We start from the raw sequence: 27,101 nt of genomic DNA on the forward strand, positions 1-27,101 counted from the left end.
GTCCCCTCTAGGGATGGGTGTTCTGGCTGGAAGGGCTTAGAACCCTGCAGGGGAGATGATGGGTCTCAAGTTCAGCTAACTCAGCATCACTCACACAGACTAAACATTCCTGAGGGTTTGATGAGGCTCCCACCTTGGACCGTGGTGACCCCACAAAGCAGTGCCTCGCTTTTTCCTAGCTCTAAGAACCAAATCATGCTTCCTCTCTGACAGGGGAAGGGGGCAACATGAAGCTTGTGGGATTTGGAAAGCTTTGGTTGGTCCCCTTCCCAACTGGGTGTACCTAGCATGGCCACACATGTCAGTTGGCCCCCTTGACAGCAGTTGTCTGGGTGAAGTATTTGTCCTTCATCCTGTTTCATTCCTCACAGTGCCCGACTGCAGCCGGGCGGTGCAGCAGACATCCTCACGCCGGTGTAGGTGCAACCCCAGCCCCACACAGCTCCTCCCCCTGCCTGCTCCATCCGGGCAAATATTCAAATAGGAGAAAGCATCTGGACTCCGACTCTGGGATCCCGGCCTTCCCAGCCCCATTCACACTCACCCATCACTCAGCTCTCTGAGAACCTTATGAGACTTATTTTGATGAATAGCCAGACTCTTCAAATGGCAGTATTGATTTGGCATGCTTGGGGCAATAACTCCTGGCCACGGTGGTTTTCAGGTTTTGAATATTTAGTTTCTGGAAGCTCTGATAGAATGCATAACTTTGTAAGTTTATTTAATTCTGAAACGGTAAATCATCATGCTTTAAAATCATCTTTGCTTCTTAGACGTGAGATTGTCACTTTGCCTTGTTTACATTCAGGAGTTTTTCGTTAAGTAGGAAAATGGATGGGGTTGCTTTTTGCTTCTTTAAAAAGCTTCCTTTCGATTAAAAACTGAGGTACATACATACTCTGTTAATAGTTGTGCGATGATTGTATTTATGTGGTGTAATCCTTACAAGACAAAAGTAGCGTTCAAGAATATTTGTCAACATTAAAGGGGCTCTTATTAAAATGTATGGTAATTGTGCCTTTTGTGGTTTTTTTGTTTCTACTTTCAGGTTTTCAAAGCCCTTGGCACAGATGTCGTGAAGTCTGCATTTGAAGGTTATAATGCTTGTGTCTTTGCATATGGGCAAACTGGATCGGGAAAGTCATACACTATGATGGGAAATTCTGTACGTTGTTTCACGCTGTGGGAAGAAAATTTCTCATTATCTCTCTTTGGACTGATAGAATTATCTCTTTTATCTACTTGGTCTGTACTAACTTGCTTTTCATGTTCTGATCATTCTTTAGCAATAAGATAAAACTCAGTAATAAGTTGGACTAAATTTCCTTTGAGAGATTTTAAATTAGAAATAGTTTTAAGTTTATAAGCATGAATAATGGATGCAAGTCTCAGTTCATTTTCCGTATTTAAAGGCTTTATAATCTTATCAAAAAAAGTATGCTGGGCCCACAAGTAATTTATTCTTCTTTTCTGCCAACACAACAGTTTGAATAAAATTACTGAACTCTGTTCTTTTCAAAATTATTCAAAACATATTTTCCCCAAGAAAAATGTAAAAAAAATATAACTCTGTTGGAAAGGTACTACCCAACTCCAGCATATACATAAAAAGAGAATTATGCAGTTTGTATGGAGTGTATATAGTTAACGGAGGATGTAGAGTTTAGTAGTTAACTCTGTGTAAACTAACAGACATTAAAGTTATACTTGCCCCAAGATACGGAAGAGTAGAAACTAGACATTATTGTAGGAGCTTTATCTCGTTCTGTGTTTTCTCCAGATCGAGGCAGTGTTTGTGTGTCCTACTTATGTCCCAGTGAAAACTCCCTTTACTTCCTGTCAGAACTGTGGTCAGTTCTAGCTGGGGAGGACCGAGCAGGGGATCACAGGGCTTCCTGCACACAGGCAGGCACGGAGGTGTCTTTAATGCTGAAAGTTTGGTGGTTCAGGGAACTTAGTGGTAGTGCATTCCTACAGGAGGGTGGGTCTTTCCAGATGAAAAGTATTTAAGTGCCTATGACCTGGCTTCTTAAATTCAGCCTTTTCCTTTACGGAAGTAGAGGACTGCTGTGTTGTGAATCCTGGGAAGAATAAATAGGAGAGTAAACAGTTGGGTTCAGGAGTTTCACATTTCCTTTTATCATTACTTCTCCCTAGTTTCCCCACTGTGCCTTTATAAAACAACAACAACAACAACAACAAAAAACAAGACAAAAAAAGAAAAAGCCTTCTCTAAAAATGAAATTTGCATGTTGATTTGTTAGTAGCCATTTTACCCAAGTTAAACATTCATAAAGCACTCCTAAATCACACCAGTTTTTCTTTAACTTTATGGTTGAGTGCTGTTTGGGTCTTCCTTTTTACTTTTTTTTAAAGGAAGAACAGAAAATATGGTGAAAAACTCAGTTTTCCTTAATAAGAATTGGTACCAACCTAATGGTATGAGAGGAAAAAATCTCTTAAAGCTGTAATGATCATTCTTTTATGTTTTTGGTGGGGTTAGGGGAATGTCGGGTGAAGGTAGAGAGGGCCTTCGGAAGGAAACACTTCAGCTCTGAAGTTTTGTTTCCTTGCAAGAAATACTTGGCCACCTTTAGCATCGTTCTGAGGTTTGTCAGCTTGTTAATGCCAGCTGAAATGTGAATATTCCTGAAGATGCGCACATTGCATAATTAATATGATGTATTAAAATCTGTCTAGGAAGCCCAATGTAGGGATTAGTGCATCAAAGGAGGAATATACTACATGTTTTAATGTGGGCTTGTACCTAGGTTTTAAGACTTACCAGCTACTTTGAGTGCTTAACAAAGGTTTCATTGGTATTTTTCTTTTCTGCTCAGCATATATTTTACCTTCTTTGGTCATTTGACCTAATGGGTTTTTCCACATTTATTCTAGAGCTGTAGACCATCTTGTTTGAAAGTTTAAGAATCGATCTATGTTTTCATGCCAGGATTCAACTGATTAACAGCTGATAACTGTACATTACCCTGGCCCCAGCATGTAGAAGTTAGAAAGCTTTATCTTTTCATCTCAGAGGATGAGAAGGAGTCCTGAGGGGGTAGGTGGTGTGTCTGGGGCCTGCAGTGGTGAGCCTGGGGTTGACCTGCAGGCCCCTCGAGTCTGAATCCACTCAGGCAAATTGCACATTCAGCCATCAGTTGCTTTTATTTCAAGTGACAGCTGTGTCGTTCCTCCTCTCCTACTGCAGGGAGATTCTGGCTTAATACCTCGGATTTGTGAAGGGCTCTTCAGTCAAATAAATGAAACCACCAGATGGGATGAAGCATCTTTTCGAACTGAAGTCAGGTAGGGCCTGTGGCCTGAGTAATTGAATGGGTGAGCTTGGTTGTAGCTTCTCTCCAGGCGCTAGCAATGGATAAAGGAGAAAGCTTATGGATCCCTGAAGGGAGAGGCTGCCTTTTCCCCTCCTGTACTATCATAGCTGGAAGGAAAGCTTAAACACGTTTGTTTTCAGTGACTTTCTTGGGTGCAATTTGGATTTGGTTTTGGGAGGCTGGCAGAAATTATCCCGCTAGGTCAGAAACTCTCACCTAGGATGTTTATCTCAAGGAGAGTGAGCTTTTGACTTAAGTGCATATCCTGTTCACTCACTTTATTCTTTTAGCTAAATAAGGTTTGTGTTATTCTTTGTGTTGGTAGGATCACTGTACACCTAATCTTTAAATAAATCTGGATGGATGGGGTGTCTTTTTCCTCCTTGAAATTAGACCTTTGTGGGGAACCAGTCTCATCATTGGGTTTGAGGGCAGACACAGCAATCAGACGTTCTTACAGCTGGCCCGACCTGTGTAGCCTTGGACAAGGTGTTTAAAACACTGTACACTTCCATTGCGTAACCAGTGAAATGGGGCTAATAGTAGTCTATTGGGCTACTTGTGGGCTGTGGTAGGGATTAAATGAAGTAATCCACTTAAAGTGCTAAGCATGGTACCTGATAGATATATATAGTTATTGCCCATAAAGGTATGTTGCTGCTGTTACTGTTGTTGTTTTGTTGTTATTAATGTCTGAAATCGTTTCACTGAATTCAATCCTACTTAAAATTTTTAGCTACTTAGAAATTTATAATGAACGTGTGCGAGATCTGCTTAGGCGGAAGTCATCCAAAACCTTCAATTTAAGAGTCCGAGAGCATCCAAAAGAAGGACCTTATGTTGAGGGTAAGAGAAAATCTTTTATAGCTCTGTTCTTCTTGGGGATTTCTATAAGAACAGTAGTTTCAGGGGGGAAATGTGAGATAATGGCAACATGCAAAATATTTATCTTTGGCATTTATTATAGCAAAAATGACATGTGCCATCACTACAGCTGTCACTAGTAAGAATTTATACTTCATTGAGCATTCACTGATTTTGTGGGCTTGCCAGATTTTCCCTGGCTTTCAGAATGAGAGCTCTCTGGAAATTTGTTTTCCAGTGTTCTCAGGCAAGATAACCCACCCTACAGGCTGTCTCTTTAAATGGCATTGCATCTTCGCAGTATATTTTTATTGATCTTAATGGTGGCTTATGACTGTATGGAGAGTCTAAGACCTCTTACCTTGTCAGAAGAGCATTGATAGAGTTTCCTGTGCTGTGGTCCTCAGCATTTGTGTTGTGACACACTAGCTGTGTCACAGTCACTTGTGAGGAATGTCACAAGTAATGATGGGTGAAGGGCTGACCCCTGCTAATTATTTATAAATAGGCTGGGTTTAAGGCTGTCTGGATAATGAGGCTCCTCTCAACTTCTTGCAAAGGCACCGAGCTGTGGCTGGCCTGTAGGAATCACAGACAGAAATGTGCTTTCCTGTGGCTGTTGTCTGTGTCTGTGTCTCACTGGAGGCAAGGCCGAGAACTGGCCATGGGCTTAAAGGTGTTCCTCTTTTAGTTGTCTTTTCCACCTGGTGTTGCCAGGTGTACTAACAGGACCCCATGTGCATTTTATTAAATTTCCAATAGAAATTTCACCTTTTATGCCCAAAGGAAGGTGTATAACTAGGTATTTGTTTTGTGGAGCGTAGAATAGCTATTATTGTTAATAGCTTTTAGGCTAACTGTGCCTTCATGCTTCCCTTTAATTGTCTTATCAGATGTTAAAACATATTATAAAGCTGGCTTATGAGGAGGCAGAATAATCAAACAGGGGAAAACATCCAGAATATGAGGTAGATACTTATGGGGATTTAATTTCTAATAAATCTGATGTTCAAACATTGGATGAATATTGGTTGTTAAGCTGTCTGGGGGTGGGGAAGTGAGTAAATTGGCATCAGAGCTCAGCTTTTGCACCAGGGTAAATGGCAAATGGAACAAAGATTTTAATATTAAAAGTGACATAATGGCTACAAGAAACTATGGGTTAAATTTTTTTTTCCAGAAATTTGGAGAAGGGAAGTCTTTTAAAAATTTTACTTAAAATCTGGAGACCATGAAATAAGTGTTAAATTTGAAATGGCAAACAAAACAAAATAAAAATTTGGCAGAAATACAATCAGCAAGGTACAAAGACAACTTGAAAAGTGAGAAAAATCTTTTCAATCCAAGTTTCAGACAGAGGGCTCATTTCCCAATAATAAAGAGATCCCATTACCCAATAACAACGGATTCAACAACCAAGTAGACAAATGAACGAAGGATGTGAATAGACTTCACAGAAATGGAAATATGGATGAGTTTTAAATGAAGGGAAGAATGCTCAGCCTCACTCATAATCAGAGAAAAGCAAAATGAAAAAGTCTTCAGGAGAACATTTCTTACCTATTCCTGGCAGATGTAAGTTAACTTGGTAAGACAGTGGTGGGAGATAGACAGTCTCATCCATTGCTACGGCTGGGTGTAAATTGCCTTCTGTTGAGGATGATGTTTGCAATACCCACCAAAATTTCAAATGTGCTTTGATCCAGAACTTCTGCCTCTTAAGAATTTTTTTCTTCAGAAATATTCGCACATATTTGAAAAGACGAGGTTATATGTAGCAGCGTTACTTATAATTGGGAACAGAATGTAAACAAGGTCAATAGTTTCAATAGGAGACTGGCTAAAACTGATACATGTGTACGGATGAATGCTCTGCAGTCATGCAAATGAGTGAAGAATCACCTTAACTGATGCAGAATATTCTTTGGTATATTTTTACATAGAAAATAGAATGCAAATGTAATTACATATATATAATATGTATATGTGTAATTGCCTGTATATCTGTGGGTTATTTTAGAAGGCTGTGGAGAAGCTAATTACATTGGGTTGTCTGACACAAGGAATTGGGAGGTGGGTTTAGGATGGGTGGTGGGACACCCTTTACATAGTATATCTTTCGTAGACTTTGATTTTGGAAACGTGAATGTTCCCAGAAAATAACACTTTTTTTAAAGGATTAAAAAAAATGCTCTTGGGTTTTGCACAAAGCTAGTGTTTACATTTCCCTTGCTATGACTAATGCTCATGAGGTCGATGATTATAGCTAACATTTATCATAAATACGCTATGTGATAGGTACACATTATCAGAGGTGACTGAGGCTCAGTGAGGTCAAGTGACTTGCGCATAACCATGTAAGTCCACTGGTAAGCGGCAGAGTAGGACTTGATCCCCGACAGCCCAGCCCTCGAGTCTCTGTTATAAACTGCCAACCGTAGGAACAAGCAAGATCTTTAAGCAAGTCAACAAATCATACAGTCGTATGTTATTTCATAGGGGTATATTTCTTATTCTGTTTATTACATATCAGGGTGATTTCTTCAGCCTCCTTGGTCCCCACTTTTTTTTTCCAGATTTATCCAAACATTTAGTACAGAATTATGGTGATGTGGAAGAACTCATGGATGCAGGAAATATCAATCGAACCACAGCAGCAACTGGGATGAACGATGTCAGTAGCAGGTCTCATGCCATCTTCACCATCAAGTTCACTCAGGTGAGGGCAGCTTTGGGGCCGGTTGGCTCCATCCGCAAGGTCTTTACTTGGTGATTAGCACCAGCTGAGGACTGATCATTGCTGAACCAGGAGCAGCAGCAGGCAAAGGTGACTGCCTGTCATCTCCTTGTTAATTAGAGTCGAACATGTGCTGTGTGCAGTTTTTCCATGGTTACAGTCACAGTCATTTGAAATGTCCAGATGCGTACCCTCAAGAAATAGTTAGCATGCTTCTGCCCTGTTCTAGACATTAAAAAAAAACTTGATTTGTGCATAATTAAGCAAAAGTTTTCAGTGTTGCCAGCTCTGTGGGAGATAATGGATTGCACATCAGACCAGCTGGAGGCCAAGGTGAGTAACTCATTGTGGTACATTATCGCTCCATGGCACTCAACCCACAATGTTGATGATGATAATTTGAATTATATTAAAGGGCAACCAACATTTTTAGGTACCAGTGTAAGAACTCATTCTGATTCTGAATTAAATGAGTCCATTTTGAATATGTGTGGAATTACTGAAGGTAAATATTTTAAGACGTAGGCCAGTAGAACAGATGAATGCAAACATGCAGGGTCCTCTTGGGGCTTCAGTGTGTGTTAGGTGTTTGGGGATGTCCTGGCCTATATTAACCATTGAAAATATCAGATACAAAAAATATTTTATTAAGGAGGAGGATCACAGAGCAAAGAAAATGAAAAAATTCTCAAAGGTCAATCAGAACAACTCCCAATAAATGCTCTACATCTTTACCTTTGGTACATCTTTGCTTTTGATTTATTATAGTGTTTTCGATTTTCTCCTTTCTGGTTAATGTGGATTAGGATATAGCTTTCTCTGATTTCTAAGAGGCTTACATATCAAAATATGGTAATTTCTTTTTGGCATTTTGGTTCAGACTGTTAAATGTAGGTTAAAAGTCATTGGGAAGGTAAAATTTTGGTAGAATTCAGAATCAAGGAATACACTATTTAAGGTTTTCAGTGTTTTATAATTTGTGAAACAAGTTTTGACAGTAAATAATGGTCAAATGATCTTTTACGTAACTGTCTACACTTACCGTATTTTGGAGAGCCATTTTGCTTGGAATGCTGAAGACTCTAGATGAAAACAGAACTGTTTGTTTACTTCTGTTTTCTCTATTGGGTGCCCTCAGTGACTTGAGTCCTGTTCTGCCACAGTTAGACTCAGTAAGCCTTTGTTGAGAATGACTGAGTGATTTGAGTAATGGAACAGATCTTCAGAAAGTTTAAGAATTGTATATGGTAGGGGCGCCTGGGTGGCTTAGTCAGTTAAGCGTCCGACTTTCGCTTAGGTCATGATCTTGTGGTTCGTGGGTTCGAGCCCCGCGTTGGGCTCTGTGCTGACTGCCAGTTCAGAGCCTGGAGCCTATTTCAGAGTCTGTGTCACCCTCTCTCTCTGACCCTCCCCTGCTCACGCTGTCTCTCTCTGTCTCTCCTAGAAATAAATAAAAATATTAAAAAAAAAAAAGAATCGTATATGGTAGACTTCTGTTATATTCAATTTCATTTGGAAGTTTCTATACTTCATAAGAAGGCCAAAGAAACTAACAAAATTAAAAAAAACAAAACAAAACTAAAACTCAAAACCTTCCCCCAGAGATCACAGTGAGGAGTGGAAAATAATTAGAATTTGTATCACAGACAACATCAGGGCTCTTTACACCTCTTCAATTTTGCTCTTTTGTCTTGCTGCAGGCAAAATTTGATTCTGAAATGCCCTGTGAAACCGTGAGTAAGATCCACCTGGTGGATCTTGCTGGAAGTGAGCGCGCGGACGCCACTGGTGCCACCGGGGTCAGACTGAAGGAAGGAGGGAATATCAACAAGTCCCTCGTGACTCTGGGAAATGTCATTTCTGCCTTAGGTGGGTTTCTGCTTGTTTCCTGCCCCTCTCTCCGGTACTGTATTAGCACGAAGCAGTTATGTTTAATGTTTGTGTTATAGTCTGAGCAGATAGCCTCAAGGTTTTCTGAAGCCAGATTAGAGAAAAAAACTTTACTCATTTTTCGTTATTTTTTTCCTTCTCTTCCTTCACGCAGCCGATTTATCTCAGGATGCAGCAAACCCACTTGTGAAGAAGAAGCAAGTTTTTGTGCCTTACAGGGATTCTGTTTTGACTTGGCTGTTGAAAGATAGCCTTGGCGGGAACTCTAAAACCATCATGATCGCCAGTAAGAATTTCAAGTTCTTTTCCTCAGCATATAGTGTTTTATGTGAACTAACTGTAGATGTGTAAGTTTAAAGAGCATCGTTAGGAAATAGTGCCTTTTTTTTTTTAATCTTAAAGAAAAAAGTAATAATTTTTCTCTCTTGAAGAAAATCGTGTGATCCCTGTCTACACTATCATATTATTAACTCTCTTTCCTATTTCCTAGTTAGATAAACTTGCCATGTGTTGTGCGAATGCTGCTGCATCTTCACTCACTTGGTAGAAGTGTAACAAAAAGATGTACAAAGGGGAGATAGTTGGGAGAACTCAAAAACTTTTAACCCACTTTCTCTTGCCTTTTCTCCTCTTCCCTTCTCATCTGTTTCTCCCCCATTCCCTAGGCCATGCATTAATGGTAGAGAAAAGGGGTATATCCTGGGGTATGTATCCCCAGATACAACTATCTAGTTAGCTGAGCCCTAAAGGCTGTGGTGTGGGTACAGAGCGGTGATTAACCAAAACTTTAGAGGAAAAAAAAATTCACTGATCTACTGACTCTTTTGAAAAATAATCATGCTGTGGATTTTTGCAGATGGTAGACTTTGCCAGAACTTTTAAAAGTATTTTAATGTCTATGTACTATTGAGAAGTACAAATAATCTTAAAATCTTCTTCCTATATTTTCAGCAGAGAAAACTCCTTACTTAAAGTACAGTGGAATGTCTCCTATCTCATTTTAGAGTTGGTTAGATAGCCGATTCTAGACCTAAGAGGAGCAAAATGACATTTAATTTGGTATAGTGAGCACCTTTCCTATAAATCTTAGATAATTTTTAATATTCATTACTATGGCAATGAATATTTAGTCTATCCAATGACCCTGGGTTAATCTGACTTTTAAATTACAAACCAACTTTGTGTTAAATGAAACATGGAGTGCTGGATAAATTATTTTTTGAATTCATTCTTCACAGCCATTTCACCTGCTGATGTCAATTATGGAGAAACCCTGAGTACTCTTCGCTATGCAAATAGAGCCAAAAACATCATCAACAAGCCTACTATTAATGAGGATGCCAACGTCAAACTCATCCGTGAGCTGCGTGCTGAAATAGCCAGACTGAAAACGCTGCTCGCTCAAGGGAATCAGGTTGGGTTTCTCTGAGATTTATGGATAATTTTCTTTGAGTAATGACATCTATTTCTAGATCTTAATGAGACAATTATCTTACTCGTTGTATTGATTTGAGTAAATAAGTGCTAAGTAAAGCCTTGAATGAGTTAGCCGGTCTCCTTTACATTACCCTCCCCTTGGCCTTTGCATTCGTTCTGGGCTCTGTGTGTAAGATTTTATCCACGAAATCTGAAATGATTAACTAATAGTTATCAATTATGGATGGAAATTTAGCATGCGATAGGATTAGCCACATAATCTCTATTAGTGGAAGGAAATTCAGGTGCTTGGAGTAATATTTAAAATTCTACCCATGCATTTTGTGACTTGAAAATATATTTTAACACAAGGGAAGACTTGTCTGAAGACCTTTCTGGGTCTATTTTGCATTGCCCATCCAGAGGTGGCTATGGTGATACAGTGACATGTGATGCACCTATAACTGGCTGAGATGATGGCCCTGAGGCCTTGCTTGGTTGTCAGAATGGCTTCACTTCAGGATCTTTTGGGATTCCAGTGAAGGGCCTTTGTCATGGTCTTTTCACAGTGAATGTATTTATCTGCATAGTGTGCGTACAGAGTTATGTTCTATAACAGATAGTGTGACTTAGGTTCTGATAGGTTTAGATGGTGTCGTGAAGAAAACCCACCCTTGAAAGAAAATCAGGGATAGCTTTTTAAAATATTCAACTTAGATTTGGGTTAGAAATAAACAAATATATGTTTCTTCCCATTTTCCTAACCCATACATGGATGTCTTAAGTGTATTATTTAAAAAATGCTTCTCTTCAGATGCAGAGTGCTCTCTCCAGAGCAGCTTTTCATCTAGAAATGTATGGACCTTGAAGCCCTTGATATACCATAAGTGGTTTGATCCATGACACCATTGGCAGGATGAAAACCTCGCTGAGTTTCCTGTGTCCTGAAATACACCTGACAGACCTTTCCCATAAGATGGAATTGTTCTTTGCACTTAAAAGTGTCTCCACATAGAGGTGCCTGGCTGGCTCAGTCAGGTGGTTGAGCAACCGACTTTTGATTTCGGCCCAGGTTATGATCCTGGGGTTTTGGGATCGAGCCCTGCATTGGGCTCTGTGTGCAGTGTGGAGCCTACTTAAGATTCTTTCTCTCTCTCCCTCTGCTCCTCTCTCCCACTGGCACATGCTTTCTAGAAACCAAAACAAAACATTGACATGTATTTTACTTTTTGATGTGGGCCTTTCCTGTGTGTGAAGGCAAGTTGCCAGAATGAGTAGTCCAGCCATATGTGATGTTGTCAGGCTCCCCTACTTAGGATGTGATTGTCATTTTAATTTGTACACCATGCTACTGGGATCTTTTTTCAGTGTCATTAAAATTTTACTTATCTGAAATGAACATTTAAGGATAATTCGATAGGATTACCCAAGCTATTATATGTGAAGGAAAGTATTTGGAAGATTATTGGTACAACTTGTACTTAATGATTTACTAAGTTATGGTTATGAAGGAAAAGAAAGATCAGACTTTTTAAATCAAATTGAGGAAATCCTTGAAGGGAGCCTTATCATATGGACAGAAGAGTTTAATTTATTAAAAGTTCTATGTATTCTGACTGAGGAATGTCTTGAGAGGTATTGTGTGAGCCATTTGCCTTTTATCTTCTTTCATGACCAAAGGCCGCTGCTGTAATTAAAGGAGTATTTTTGTTACTCTAGTTTTGAGGGTGGGGATGGAAAAGATAAGTCTATTTTAGAACACACTGAAGATAAAATTCTTTGATAAACTTCATACGTTATAATAAAAACAGGAATCCAATTTAAAATAATTTATCACACTATGAGACTATAGATTGTTGTGGGACAATACAGGCTTATCCTAAATTAATTAAATTTGTGATGCTCAATAAAATAAGCAGGTGTTCTTAAGTGCCCATTAAAAATCTTTGTATAATTTTCTCTGGTGACACTACTCTATTCCTACAGTATTCCAAATACTGCCATGGTTCATTGAGATTGTTATTCAAATCAAAGTTCTATTATTTGTTTTGGGCGGCTAAATAAAAATCAACTCCTTGTAATAAGTTTTTGCATTTGCCAGTGCAAAATGTCATGTGCATCAGAATTTCAAAAGTACAGAGTAAATAAAGCACAAGAATCTAACATGTATGTGCTTCTTCTATTGCATAGCAATGTACAGATATAGGTCATAGTTTGTTTATCTACATATATATGAACTCTAAGAATTATTTATGTACAGGAAAATTACATAGTGTAAGTGTACAAATGATTGAATCTTCGGAAGCTGAATCCACATATCTAACCTGCATCCATATCAAGGAACGGAAATTACCAGCACCCTGAATGCTCCTTTTCCAGGCACTACCTGCCATTCCCTTCAAGTGTAACCATTATCCTGACTTCTGAGGACACAGATTAGGTTTTAGTGTTGCCTACTTTTGTTCTTTATAGAAATGGAATCATGCAGTATATACTCTTGGTCTCATTCTTTCCTTCAGTGTTGTGTTTGTGAGATATCCATGTTGTTGCATGCAGTCGTAGTAGATCTGTTCATTCTCACTGCTGTATTGTATTCCATCATGCAAGTGTGTCCCAGCTCATTTATCCAGTATCAGTTTGATGGGCATTTGGGGAGTTGCCTTTTTGGGGCTATTAGTGCTGTTGCTAACTTTCTTCTGCACGTCATTTAGTGAGTAGTGAACGTACACATGCATTTCTGGTGGGTTTATACATAAGAGTGGAGTGAGTGGGTCAGAAGGTGGACATATGCTCAGTTTTAGCCAGACAGTTTCTTATAGAGCCTGTACCAATTTATAGTTCTCCATGGGTACACGGAAGTGCTAGCTCTAGTGGCTGCAGGTGCTTGTCCACACTTGGTGCCGTCCATTTTTCATTGTAACCATCTGATGGATGCACTGTTATGTTACAGAAGGATTTTGGTTTGCACTTCTCAGATGATTAATGAAGTTGAGTATTTCGATTGTGTGTCCTTTCAAGTGTTCTCTCTTGTTATATTTAAAGCATGTTTCCAGAGTTCTGCTTTAAATCTGGCAGAGAGAATGTGAACTCTTTTTCTCTTGGATGTTTCGGAGATGAGAAAATTAAGCAATATAGAAATGAAATAAGCCAGAAAAGTCGGGAAACAAAGGAGGACAATAAGAGAAGATGGAAATAGGGTGAATTTCTCATTTGTGTCACTGGAGTCTCAGAGAAACTTTAAATGATAGCTAGATATTAGAAATGTCATCATGTGCAAACTTTTAAGATATACACATCTCCATGAGGGTCACAGATGGAAACTGTTACATGATATTTGTATGAATGAACACAGGCCTACTGGGGAATTCAGAGGGGAAAGGAAGAAGTGCAAAAACAGTATTATGTTGTTTTTACCCTTTATGTATATTACGTAAAAATATACATAAAAGCTAAAAAAAAGCACTTTATGGGCCACCTGGGTGGCTCAGTCAGTTGAATGTCTGACTCTTGATTTCAGCTCAGGTCATGAGACCAGAGTTATAGGATCTAGCCCTGGTTTGGGCTCTGTGCAGAGTGTGGAGCCTGCTTGAGATTCTCTCCCTCTCTCCCCCTCTGCCCCTTGCCCCCACTCATGTGCTCTTTCTCTAAAGCAGACAAAAAAGCACTTTATTATAGCAAAAAGGGCAATTCATAATTAAAACCAAACATGATATCAACTTTTATAAAGGAAAAAATGACCAAAAACTATAGGAAATAGCAGGAGATAGAGCCAAACATATTTGCCACAGGGAACAGTAACTAACTCCTCTGCCTCATTTCACGAAAGCTCACATAGACCAAGGTAAGGAAGGACATAGCATATTTACATAACACCATGAAAATTTTCTCTAATCAGTACAAACTATGAGAAATAGATTGCCAACTTGTGCCAGAAAAGACTATTTTCCTTATAATGAAAAAATCTTCTTTTTGCTTTTTAAAAATGTTTTTATTAATTTTTGTGAAAGTGAGCAAGTGGGGGAGAGGCAGAGAGAAAGGGGGCAGAGGGCTGACAGCAGTGAGTCCAATGCAGGACTTGACCCCACAAACTGTGAGATCATGATCTGAATCAAAGTCAAACAACCAACCGACCCGTCCAGGTGCCCCAAATAGTGCTTCTATTAAAAAAAAATTAGAACAGGGGCGCCTGGGTGGCTTAGTCGGTTAAGTGTCCGACTTTCGCTTAGGTCATGATCTCGCGGTTCGTGGGTTCGAGCCCCGCGTCGGGCTCTGTGCTGACTGCCAGCTCAGAGCCTGGAGCCTGTTTCAGTCTGTGACTCCCTCTCTCTCTGACCCTCCCCTGCTCACGCTGTCTCTCTCTCTCTCCTAGAAATAAATAAAACATTAAAAAAAAAACTGTTAAAAAAAAAAATTAGAACAAGATCACAAGCTGACAGAAAAGTGAACAAAGAATATGAGCACAGCCCACAGGAAAAAGTTTCAAATGGTTTCTAAGTCCATGAAAAAATACTCAGTGTCCCTTGAAATACAGTAAATACAAATATTAAGAATAGTAAAATGAATATATATGGATATGGATATGTAGATAAATAGTCATTAAGCTGCGTACTTTCTGCATGTGAATTATGCCTCAAAGTTCTTAGAAAACCTGTCAGATGGGCAAAGATCAAAATGCCTACTTGCAGAGCATATTGGCCAGAGTGGGAGGCAACAGGTGTTTATGTCTATTGTTAGTGGAGTTGATACCGCTGCAGTTTTGATGCAGTGTTACCACTGGTTTAACACACGAACTTCATCTGAGTATTTAGCCCTGAACGTTTTTCTTTTAAATGGACACCTTGCAAAGAATAACTTAATTGAAAATGGTGTAGTTTTACCAGATATTTCCTTTAAAAGGACTTAGGTATGTTTTCCAAAAGATGTGGTCATGATAGCCTGCACGCATGTGTTCAGTCAGTGATTATCTGCTGCGTTGATGATGTGGTAGGAATGTTTCAGCTTTGAGTGTAGACGAAAAATCCCCAAGGTGGAGTCTGTGAAATTAGCCATGTTATAAAGGGGGCACTAATTGTGGTGACAGTTGTCAGCATGTATAAACAGGGCAGGCACAATAAAGCCTACCACTTGAATTTCTTCGCTGGCAACTAGTTATCGAGAACCATCTGTGTGCAAGACGGCATGCTAGGTGCTGTAGCAATGTGCTGTAGTCATGTGTTAGCAAAACTCCTTTTCTTTCACTAAGGATGAATTTCCTTTACTCATGGTTATCTCACTGGCTCTTTTCTCCGTCATCTGGATAACAATGAGATGCCATCTTTATAACCAGGTAACATCTCTAATGATAAAAATGATCCCTAATAGGAGAATTGCATCTGGATTAGGATGAATTATATATAAATTGTAATGTCTGTGGGAAGCCATAGCTTTGGGTTTCCCTGAGTGCAGTGACTCTTGTAGCTGAGGACACTGGAGGATATGCCCGAATAAGAGATGTTGCCTCTGGTGGGGTGTGGGGCTTCTATGTGCATGTTTCAATATCGACCCTTCAAGAGGGCTAAAGGCGGTAGCTCCCGACAGCTGTGAGGACTGTTGTAGACACTTCATGAGGACCCTGCTGCCTGTCCGTGTGGAGTGTGGCCCGTGGTAATCTTGTCAGCCTGAGTGTTGAGCTGAGCCAAGGAAGACCACTTGTGGCTGTTGCATTCATTTGAATAGAAATTGAAATGTAAATAATAATGGAAAAAAATGCTACAAGTTCTGAGGAGGAGTTGACAGTCAAAAAAAAGTCATACATATAAATGACTCACAAATTCCTTTGGGAGAAATTATTGATACTCCTATGTATATGGTAGGTAGCTGGCATAGGATTGCTGTTTGTAGCATTGCTGGTAAAACAGAAGATTAGAAAAACCCTGCATTTCCATTACTTGGAAAGTCCTGACATAAATTATGGACTATCTATTCAGCAGAATACTGTACAGTGAATTGGAATTGTTAGAAAGAATGAAGTGGTTTTATTTGTACTGAATTTTCTCCAAGATACATTGTTGGTGAAAATGGCAGTATTCAGAATAATGTTCACGCTATTTAAAAAACAACAAAAATTTGATTGCATATGACCAGAATGACTTTAGGTTTACACAGCATATTGGGTAAAAGTGATTGCCTGGGGGATAGGGAGGGAGGAAGACCCTCTCATTTTTTTTTTTTTTTAATTTTATTTGAATGTAGCTGACGCACCATGTTACATTTGTTTCAGGTGTACAGCATAGTGATTCCACATCTTTGGTGATGTTCTCACCACAAGTGTAGTGGCCATCTGTCACAGCACCACACTATTAAAATATCACTGACTGTATTCCCTATGCTGTATCTTTTATAGTTTTTTTTTTTTTTAATGTTTATTTTTGGGAGAGAGCCAGTGCACAAGCCGGGAAGGGGCAGAGACAGAGGGAGACACAGAATCTGAAGCAGGTTCCAGACTCCAAGCTGTGGGCACAGAGCCTGATGTGGGGCTTGAACTCACGAACCATGAGATCATGACCTGAGCTGAAGTGGGATGTTTAAGCAACTGAGCCACCCAGGTGTCTCGCCCCCACCCCATGCTGTACCTTTTATATGACCCGTTTTGTTGATTTCTGATGACATCCTAGGGAGTACGATGTCCCTACCTCAGACTGTGAGTTCCAGATACAGTCAGAGCCCCTCTGTGCCCCACTTGGCTCCCTTTGTTTCTCCTTCTCTCTCTGTCTTGTCCCAGTTCTAACCAGATTTTGGTGTTTTTCATTCTCATGTCAATCTTTATACCTTTGCAACATGCATAAAGAAATGGGTATATAGATTGTGGTATAGCCATACCACACATAGAGTATAATCTAGCAGTAAAAATAAATTTCATTTGCATGTATCAACGTGTTTAATTCTCAGAAGTCTGTGCTGGAGCAAACTTATGCTTCTTTTTTGAATTTTGTACCTTGTGTGTATTCAGAACAGATGAATCCTTTCAGATCTAGGGATTTAGATCGTGTTTGATTTTGGTAAAATGTCAGTATGTTACATGTTTGTCTTTTTCCTTTGCTTTACTGATTTGTATTGCAAATGTGGGTTTGCTAAGATGCCATCGTTTTGAATATTATGCGCTATGTATCCCATCAGTTAAAGACTTAGTGATGACTGATACTTTTTGGGGGGGTATGGGATTTGGAGGGATTGCAGGACAATACTTTTCACCTTTACTTAATAGTTATTTGGCACTTTTTGATAATTTATTAATCATGGACAAATCCTTCCTGTAGATTATTGCTGTTGACTAATTACTTTTCTCTTTTATGGCTTAAATTGTAGATTGCCCTCTTAGACTCCCCCACAGCCTTAAGTATGGAGGAAAAACTTCAGCAGAATGAAGCAAGAGTAAGTGGTACCTGACTTGTTATTTTTTTTAAATCCTAACTTTTCCTGTTATTTTAAGTGCATGCTTTTTAGTACTTGCTGTTAAAACTCATTTCCCTTCTTATTTTCACTTAACCCTCCCTCTGCCCTACCCCATTTTTAAAGAAGCACAATAGTTGACTCTTTGTGTATCCCATCATGTCCTCTGTGACCTATGAAATGGTACATGATGGTTACTGCAACTGAAGTTCACATGCAGGCTGTGCTGAGGGAGCAGCGAGGCCACTGGGTCCTTCAGAGCGCACAGGCACCCCGGGTCCACAGAGGCCATTGGAGGCCATGTTCAGCGTTCATGAGATGGCAGTGGTCACATCTCCTAGCTAAAGAATGACTACTATTTTTTGTTTTTGATTTTGTCATCCCTTTACTTTGTTTCTGGTGGGAGGTATGGCACTTGGGGAATCTCTGAATACTCCACGTGGATGCTTAGTTTCCCTTAAGCTAGTGAGAGTTGAGGCAGGCAGGGGGAGTGGCAGTGAGTGACCAGAAAGAGTAGCTCTGGAGATGTCATGGGCTGACGCCAATGCTGGTGTGCTGGCGCTTTCTGAAAGCCAGTTTCATGGCTGACCTGGTTCTGTACTAGTTTTTTAAAAAAAAAATTTTTTTAATAGTCCTCTGTGGAAAGAAAAACAGACATTGAGAACATTTTTGGGTTAGATTTTGTTCACTGTGCTGAATGGTTAAAACAGATTGAGAAAGAAAATTGGATTCTGGTAGTAAAGCTCTTTCAAGAGTACACAATACTGAAAATATAATTTGGGTTGTAGTTAGGAACTTGTTGGCACTTCCCTGAGTAATTATGCCGATGAATTTGCTGATGATAGCATTAGTAAAAACATTAGTTTCTTAATCCCTATTTTTCTGATAAAATTTTGTATTTTAATACTTCAAATTCTAATTTTGAGTGCTTTGAAAAGCCTTGATATAGTCTTAAATTGTTTCTTAATAATAGTTTTCAGGAATACCTAGCAAGTTAATAGAAANCGTTCTGTACTAGTTTTTTAAAAAAAAATTTTTTTTAATAGTCCTCTGTGGAAAGAAAAACAGACATTGAGAACATTTTTGGGTTAGATTTTGTTCACTGTGCTGAATGGTTAAAACAGATTGAGAAAGAAAATTGGATTCTGGTAGTAAAGCTCTTTCAAGAGTACACAATACTGAAAATATAATTTGGGTTGTAGTTAGGAACTTGTTGGCACTTCCCTGAGTAATTATGCCGATGAATTTGCTGATGATAGCATTAGTAAAAACATTAGTTTCTTAATCCCTATTTTTCTGATAAAATTTTGTATTTTAATACTTCAAATTCTAATTTTGAGTGCTTTGAAAAGCCTTGATATAGTCTTAAATTGTTTCTTAATAATAGTTTTCAGGAATACCTAGCAAGTTAATAGAAACCAATAAACAGTTTAATTTGCACATGCTGTGACAAAAATAACTACATGTCTCATTTATAACAATTTCTAAGTTTTAATCTAGTTTTTTTGCTGACCTTTTACAGTTGTTTGCTGTCTGTTTAGTTATAAACCTTATCACCTGATCATTTGCTAGTGGTGGTATCACACATTGGTCTATTTTATAAATGAAGATTATTTGCTTTAAAATCAATAGTAAAATAAACCCAAGGCATACTTAACAATTTGTTTAAAGCTGGAATTATTTGATTGAATTGGAAAAGGATTGATTGGCTTGTCATTTCTTCAGGGAGAACATACCTGTTGGTGAAATGCAGAAGCGTTTATTATTGAACGCTGTCTTTTTAGATAAATTGCCAGTGAGAATCTGTTAACCGATTATTATAAATTGGTAAATTCAATATACCAGTCCTTTCTTCTTCTGTAGGGAGAAAATGCAGAAGAACATTCCCTCTCTGAAAGCTTTTCCCAAACACACCCTGATAGCCACGTGGCTTTAACTGCTATCATGAGAGCCTGAGGTTGGTATCACTCAGGGATGAGATGAAAGACTGGAGCAAATGTGCAGTTCCAGGCCACTCAGGACAGTCTTTGTAAACCATTATAAACACGCAAAAAGCAAAGCTAGAGAGGGTTGGTCCTGTTTCTTTTATCTATTTGTTTTTAACCAAATAGATGATTGAATTCGATTTTAATAACTAGTAAAAATGAAGAGGTATTATTTTAAGTTAGTACAGCCCTATTTGGGGTAAGTGGAGTAAAATGAATGACTGCTGAACAATTGAATGTAGGTGGGTAGGGCGTGTTTTGGTTTTCCTCTTGGGTAAACTGTCCCTCCGATTTCTTCACTTGTCAGTAACAAAGGCTTTCTGTGGGGTGGGGGTGGGGGGGGTTCTGACCTGAGCGCCCCTCCCAGTTGCTATACTCTGTGGCGTGTGGGAGGTGTCTTCTGTTGGCAGTGAGAGTGCAAGGGGCTGTATTCCAGGTGTGCACTTTGGCCTGGTTAAATATGCTAATGTCTCAGTGGGAAGAGCAGTATGTCCAGATGGGATTGGGCATGGAGAGGTGGCAGAACCTTTAAGGAAAGGCTCTGAAAGGAGTGTCATCTGCCTGTCCAGTCACACTCCACCCCCGGGGGAAGTCACTGTGTTTTAGCTTCAGGGTTATTCCTTTTTATGGGACACATTTTTTCCCCCCCACCTCTCATTCAGGCACTAATATCACTGTTTGCTTCTTAATGAATTACTTATCTGGACCAAGCAGAATATTTTTATTAGATTTGAGGAGCAGTTTCCAACTGTGCTGTGTTCAACAACTGGGATATTTTCTCCCCTAAGTTACAGCAGACTGGAAAGAAGCTGATTTTTATCAAAAGATTTTTGCTTTTACTAAAAGAGTTAGTTAAAGAGCTGCCTTTTTTTTTTTTTTAAAATAGAATGAGATTTATAAACCCTATTAATTAGCTAGAAAAGCAGATTATCTCTTAAAACTGCAGCATCCAAGGTGATTTAATCACTACATCTAATTAGAAAGAAAGTAAATCATTATTTTTTTAGGATATAGTGTATAATTGGGAAAAATTAACCCATTTAATGGGACATTGCCATTCTTGAACTTATAATTTTTGGTTATTATCCAAAGAAGCAGCTTTTACTTAAGTATACTATGAAAACAAACTGTTGTAAAACTCTAGGTAACTTGACAATTCTTTTTTTTTCCTATTCTTTCCTTTGCCGTAATGTAAGTTGTAGGATGAGATCAGCTTATTTGATTTATATTTGGTGATAGTTCTTTCAGGGATTGAAATTACTATCTAATTAAAAATATTGTACATCCTTCCATACACTATAAGAGTGTAGAAACTTTCTAGAAGAAATTCACAATAATGAATAATGGAGCAATCACAAATGTGTACTTTTCCTTTTAGGTTCAAGAATTGACCAAGGAATGGACGAATAAGTGGAATGAAACTCAAAATATTTTGAAAGTAAGGACTATAATATGGTGCCTTAATCTTATTATCTTGGCTTAAATAGGTAAAACTTTTTTCCTTCTATTTCATATATGGCTATTACATGCTTTGCTTAAGGTAAGATCAATGACTTTTGGGGGATTGGGGTTCTGGTTTGATTTAGAAGAAATGGAAATGTAGCTATGAGGCATTAAAGGTGTGTGTTTTCACATGTAGAGGGTTGCCGACATGTAAGGTGTTTGTTTTGACTTTTTAGAGTTTTTCCATTTTTGATTCAGCACATCCTAAACTCCACTTAGTATTCAAGGGCATCCGCTTTGCCTTCCTACTTTTGTTAAACCCAGTGTAAAAGTGATATGTTAAATGGGGAAAAACGTCTTGTGTCAGTATTGTACAGTGTGTATGCAGAGCATGGCTAGATTTCAGACATTTCTAAACTAGTAATTTCCTATTGGAATTTTTTTCTGTGTGCCTAAGGGCTATACAGAGATGGTCTGCATGTTTGGCGAGGCTCATCATGAAAGGGTGTCACCAGTGGCCTCCAATTTTCATCTTCTGTGTTCAAAATACATGCTTCTTCAGGTTTCTAGTTTTTGCTGAGTTGGCAGAAAGCCTGAGTCGTCTCTTGAGGGTCAAACCACGTTTGAGGTTCTGACCAGAATATAAGCTTGGATAGTGTCTGACTTCACACATGAGGGAGGGTGATTCAGAGACCACTGAATCCTGGGTTTGATTTTGAGGCCTTATTCAGGCAAAACTTTCTGGAAGGAGTGAAATGTCCTCCATCATACGTGAGGCTCGAGAGACCAGGTTTAGCTGCATGCCTTGGCAGAACCCTACCCTATCCATGAAAATGAGGTACCCACTTAACTGTTTCATGGGGGCAAACACTTGAAGGCCTGGGTCAGCTATGTAGTTCTGTGTCTAACAGCTCTGAGAGAGGTCAGCAGCATACGGTATAAAGTTCTCCACATGCCATTTAGGCAGTTTGGCCTGCTTTGGGGCTTAAAAAGACTTTCTCACAAGGTGGGAGGTTGAGCCATTCTTCTCAGTGGGGGTGGGTGGTGATGGTCTGAGAGATGATATTTTCTGTTGCAGAAGGTAAGGGTTTCTGGAGGGAGCCTCCTGATTCTGATGATAGTGTCATATTATTTTGAGGTACTTCTTCAGCATTTCCTATGTCAATAGGTTTCTGTGCAGGAAACTGAGCCAAAGACCTCATTCACATTTCCAAGTACCATAGTCAGGTGTGGAATGAGCACCTTCAAGACACGGGTAGTTTTCATCCTGTAGCTGCATCAGCTCTAAGAAGTAGTGCCACAGTCCCTGACTGGGAAGCCCACGTCGTTTGACCTTTCATGACACAATGTACACTTTCCTCAGTAAATTTGCAGAGAGAGAGGATGGAAATCTGTTCCATGTAAGGAAGGGAGAAATGAGAGAGCTCTTTGAGAAGTCATTAGCGCATGTAGTATCTGTTAGCACAGGAGACAATGCACCAATAAATAGAAAGACTTTAGATTCGTCCCTTCTGATCTGGTCTCTCTCGGACCCTGTAGTAGGAAGTTTTTTAACAGCTCTGGGAAGGAATCTATACTGAGAGCTGCCATGATGAACCTGTCAGCTTTTGTTATGCTTTTCCTCATAAGGTGATTTTGGGGCCTGAAGCTAAGTTCTCCTCCAATTCCAATTCTATTATTCATAAGTCTTTTTATTTTTATTTTTTTATAACTCTTCAGATGAGAAGAATGGAAATGTGATGTATGCTAGGTGTTAAAGATTATGAGAAAGGCTAATGATATTTCAAATTTTTTCTGTCTCTTGGTCTTGCAAACCCATTTTAGATTTTTCTGCTGGTATTTGTGTTTTAAATCTATAGTCATTTTCTGCTTTCATCTGATATTTTAAAGGCTGTCTTCCTCTCTTTTTGGAAGACAGCGTGAGGGCTGAGGTAAAAGAAAGAAGGTGGCTACTCAAACGCTGTTTTTGAAAACACTCTTTGGAAATTGATGAGGAAAATGATGGTTGTTATTTGATGAGTTTGTATCTGTGCGTAATCTGTGTAATCCTTTCCCGTATTTGACTGTTCTTCAGTCAGCTGTTGCTCTAATAATGCTGTAGAGAACCCACCCCAGCCCAGTGGCTTAAAACTGCATTTTCTCTCATGCCTGTGCAGGTTGGCTGGGGGTTGGTGGAGCTCGGGTCCAGGCTGTGGTGGGTTCCCGATCTGCCCCATGTGTCCCTCTTCCTCTTGGATCAGCTGGTTTTCCAGGCCATGCTCTTCTCGTGGTCTTGGCCAAGGTACAAGTGGGAATGCCTAACTGTGCAGGCATGTTTCAGGCTTCTCCTTTCACCATATTTGCTAGCATCACATTGACCAAAGCAAGTCACTGGGCTGAACTGAAAATCTTTTTTTTATTTTTTAAATTTTTTAAAATATTTTTATTTATTTCTAGGAGAGAGAGAGAGAGACAACGTGAGCAGGGGAGGGTCAGAGAGAGAGGGAGATACAGACTCTGAAATAGGCTTCAGGCTCTGAGCTGGCAGTCAGCACAGAGCCCGACGCGGGGCTCGAACCCACGAACCTCGAGATCATGACCTAAGCAAAAGTCGGACGCTTAACCGACTAAGCCACCCAGGCGCCCCTGAACTGAAAATCTTTTATTCATAGTAAGGCGGTGCCAAGGGGGTATAAATGCAAAATGTGCTTTCCGATCAGTAGTTTGTCTGCACATGCCCATGGTTAACTGTGTCCTCAGATTCTGGGAACTTGTTCTTCTGCCGAATTGGCACATTTTGTGGAGACAGGCTCAATGAACCCAGTAGGTTCCCAAGATTATGTTCGTTGTCCACACCCAACTGTTGACTCTGCCAGTTTCCTAGTTACCATCCTTTCCAACCCCAAATTCTGAACATCCAAGAAGAGTCCTTTGGGGAGCAGGCAGAGTTAAAATGTCCAGGAGACGAAGGGAGAGACAAGGGCCGATTCAGTGTTTGCTGGCCCCACGCCTGTCTGCCTTGTTGCTTTCCCTTGTCCAAGTTTATCGATGAGTCATTTCAGAGGAGCTGCTTGGGTATTGCTTGAAGTGAGGACCCAGGAGAGCAGCATAACCCATCTTCTCAGGCGTCAGAATGGTTTCGTCGGTGTTGAGCTGCTGATGCTGTATGCTTGCATCTCCTCTCGCAGTGATGAGACCCGAGGTTAGTTCATCAGCATACATCATGTGGAAGCACTTTGGGACTAAACGGGAGCCGCCTCTCCTGTATGGATGGGAGTCTCAGTCAGTGTGTAAGGCAAAGGTGTCTTCAAGTCAGAGTCCTGTGAATTACGCTGGGAAGTCCCTTAATTTCCCTGGAGATCGCTAAATGCTGAGATCCTGGCTGCTCACAAGCCAAGGAGTAACTTTGTTCCATTCTTTTCATTTGGTCTGTGGCTTTCCTTTCTCTGGATGAGTGATCCAAGGTCCTCCTGAGTGGGGGTGGAGGGAGAGCGGAAGGCTGCTGGCCAGATTCACGCTCTGACAAAGGGTGATGGCTGTCTGCAGCCAGGCTGGAGGCACCACGGTGACAGTGACAGAGCCTCAGGCTTTGATCTGAGGAACTCATATCTTAGGCTTCAGTTCTCTTTCTGACTCCCTGGGACATGACACTTATCCACGACCATTACATACCCTGGTTCCTAGCTTGGATCTCACAGTGGATGCCAACCTGTTTCCTAGATCCAGGTAAACAGGGTAAGAGATAATAAAGTGCTAGGACTTATTTTGAAAGTGGCTGATGAAGGGAGAAAGTATGTTAATCTTTCGGAGGCCCTTCTTCGGCAGTTAGGTAATGTGAGTTTTATTATCCTTCACGATGTACTCTGTATATCTACTCTCTTGCCCCCTAACCTGCCTTCCTTATTTTCATTAATCTTCATTTTCTGGAAATTGAAGTCCAGACTCCCAGAGGCAGGGAGCTCCTCAGTTCCCAGTTGACTTTGACAGTTCTCCCTGCCCCTGGACCCCCAGCATCACCCCCGCCCTGCCAGACTCCTTGCTGGTCCCAGTGCGCATCTGCACGTTGGGTTTTTTGGCGCTTCTTGGTCTTTGCCCGTGTTGCTCCATCATTCTAGATGTTTCCGCTTTCTAGGCCCATTAGAATTCACGTGGGAGTTCTCTCCCTGGTCACACTTCCACCCCATTCCCCAGTCGGAGTGATTTTGTTCTTGGGCCTTTAGAGCATTTGGTTTTACCTCTGTCACAGCATCCATCATCATCTGAGGTTGGTGGCCTTGGTTTCTCCCTCTAAATAGGAGCGGGGTCTGGGTTAGGACTGTCCTATTCTGTGAGCCAGCTTCTGGAACTGCCTCTCACTGGGCAGGCATGCAGCGAAAACAACCTCATTAAAGTAGTATCAAGATGCAAAAACCCAAACTGAGACCTTTGTATTCATTCTCTAGGGCTGTCATATGAGCTGTCACAGACCGGGGGGCTTAAACAACAGAACTTTATCTGCTCATGGCTCTGGAGGCCGGAAGTCTGGGAGGAAGGTGACGGCGGTGATGGTGTCTCCTGAGTCCTCTCTCCTTGATATGTGGTTGGCTCTATTCCCTCTGTGTCCTCAAGTGGCCTTTTCTCAGTGTGCCTGCCTGCACTGCTGCTCATGCTCTGTGTGTCCCAGTCTTCTCTTCTTATGAGGACATTAAGTCAGATTGTCCCCTAACTGTTTCATTTTAGCGTCATTACCTCTGTACAGGCCCTGTCTCCAAATACAGTTACTTTCTGAGACGCTGTGGATGAGGACTTTAGTAGCTGAATTTTAGGGGGATCCAGTTCAGCCGTAACCTGGAAGCATACGAATCTGACGGTGTGTTGGGAGAAGCAATATCCAGTCTTGTGCCGGCACTGGTCTTGTTCCTCCCTGTACCTTCCATTATATGTTCCTCGTTCTTCTTTGCAAGGCTTATACGTGAGTGTGCATTTTTGATTCTTAGAAGGAATGTGGCTCTGTTCTTTGGATTATAGCCCAGTCCTTCATTTGAATCAGTTAGATATTCGCCAGGGTGTGGCTCCTGGACCAGCAGCATCAGCATCACTGGTGAGCTCATTAGAGGTGCAGGCCTCAGGCTCCACCACAGATGTGCGAAGTCAGGATCTAAGGTGCCCGAGTGGCGGGTCTGCACCATACAGCTTGAGGAAGGGTGGAGCAGTCTTGGGCTTCTTTGCCCTCGGATCCCTTCACCTACTTCTCCAGCTCTGCTTTGGGTCGTGGGGGACTGACCCCTGTGGGCTGCCCTTCCTCAGGCTCCTGGGGAACTCCCCTGGAGATTGAAGCGAGAAAGCAGATGTCTCCCGCTCTGGCTTCTTGTGGCATTCACGTGGCCCAGCCCTGGCCTCGCCCCTGTGTCCCTTCTGACCAGGGGTGATGCTGGCTCCTGCTGGTGTTAGTTTCTGGGTGGCCTTACCATCCCAAGTGGCTTCCCAGCTCCTCCTTCAGCCAACGAACCCATTCTCAGTTTTAAAGCCCCTGGGATGTAAGTACTGAAGCGGTTTCTGTTTCATGGTTCAACCTGGTCAGATAGCAGTGCTCCCCACCCAGGTCTCCTGACATGCTGTGCCAGCCCCTGACAATCTGGGTTGACTCTGCTTTTCTTTTTGATCGTTCTGGTCTCTTCGAAGTCTGCCCCAGTGTGTTTTTCATCCTGGCTGAATTTGTGCTAAACTGCGATAACCCTCTTGGGTCTTAGAACTTAATGTTGTGATAAATCCAGCATCTACAAGCCTTGGGATCAATGCATTCCTGAGGTCTTGCTGTGGTTCCCCTTCTGCATAGGGGATAAGGTATTGTGCTGACTGGTTACTGTTTGAAGTGGTTTGTAAAGTGGCTACTTAATGCCCCTCCCTGGTGCCCTTTGGCTTGGTTTCTTATAAATCCCATATGTTTTACTGCTGATGAATTTTTTCAAGTAATGAGTCTGTAAATGCTTTGTCTATTCCCACTTTCTCCCTCCCCCCGCCCCGCCCACTGCCTTTCCTACC

At 40.6% G+C, this 27,101-nt stretch overlaps 1 protein-coding gene across 1 annotated transcript in view; it reads left to right on the forward strand.

Annotated features, from left to right (window-relative positions):
- The window catches only part of KIF16B (kinesin family member 16B), a 290,249-nt gene that overhangs the window by 45,610 nt on the left and 217,538 nt on the right, over window positions 1-27,101 (forward strand). The window contains exons 4-12 of the mRNA XM_077750214.1: window positions 1,049-1,165; window positions 3,212-3,309; window positions 4,075-4,184; window positions 6,779-6,921; window positions 8,640-8,808; window positions 8,984-9,115; window positions 10,068-10,243; window positions 17,590-17,655; window positions 21,037-21,096. Coding sequence (XP_077606340.1) covers window positions 1,049-1,165; window positions 3,212-3,309; window positions 4,075-4,184; window positions 6,779-6,921; window positions 8,640-8,808; window positions 8,984-9,115; window positions 10,068-10,243; window positions 17,590-17,655; window positions 21,037-21,096 — 1,071 coding nt within the window. The remainder of the gene's footprint in view (window positions 1-1,048; window positions 1,166-3,211; window positions 3,310-4,074; window positions 4,185-6,778; window positions 6,922-8,639; window positions 8,809-8,983; window positions 9,116-10,067; window positions 10,244-17,589; window positions 17,656-21,036; window positions 21,097-27,101) is intronic.

This window comes from Crocuta crocuta, unplaced genomic scaffold (genome assembly GCF_008692635.1).
Source record: "Crocuta crocuta isolate KB4526 unplaced genomic scaffold, BGI_CrCroc_1.0 scaffold209, whole genome shotgun sequence".
NCBI lineage: Eukaryota > Metazoa > Chordata > Mammalia > Carnivora > Hyaenidae > Crocuta > Crocuta crocuta.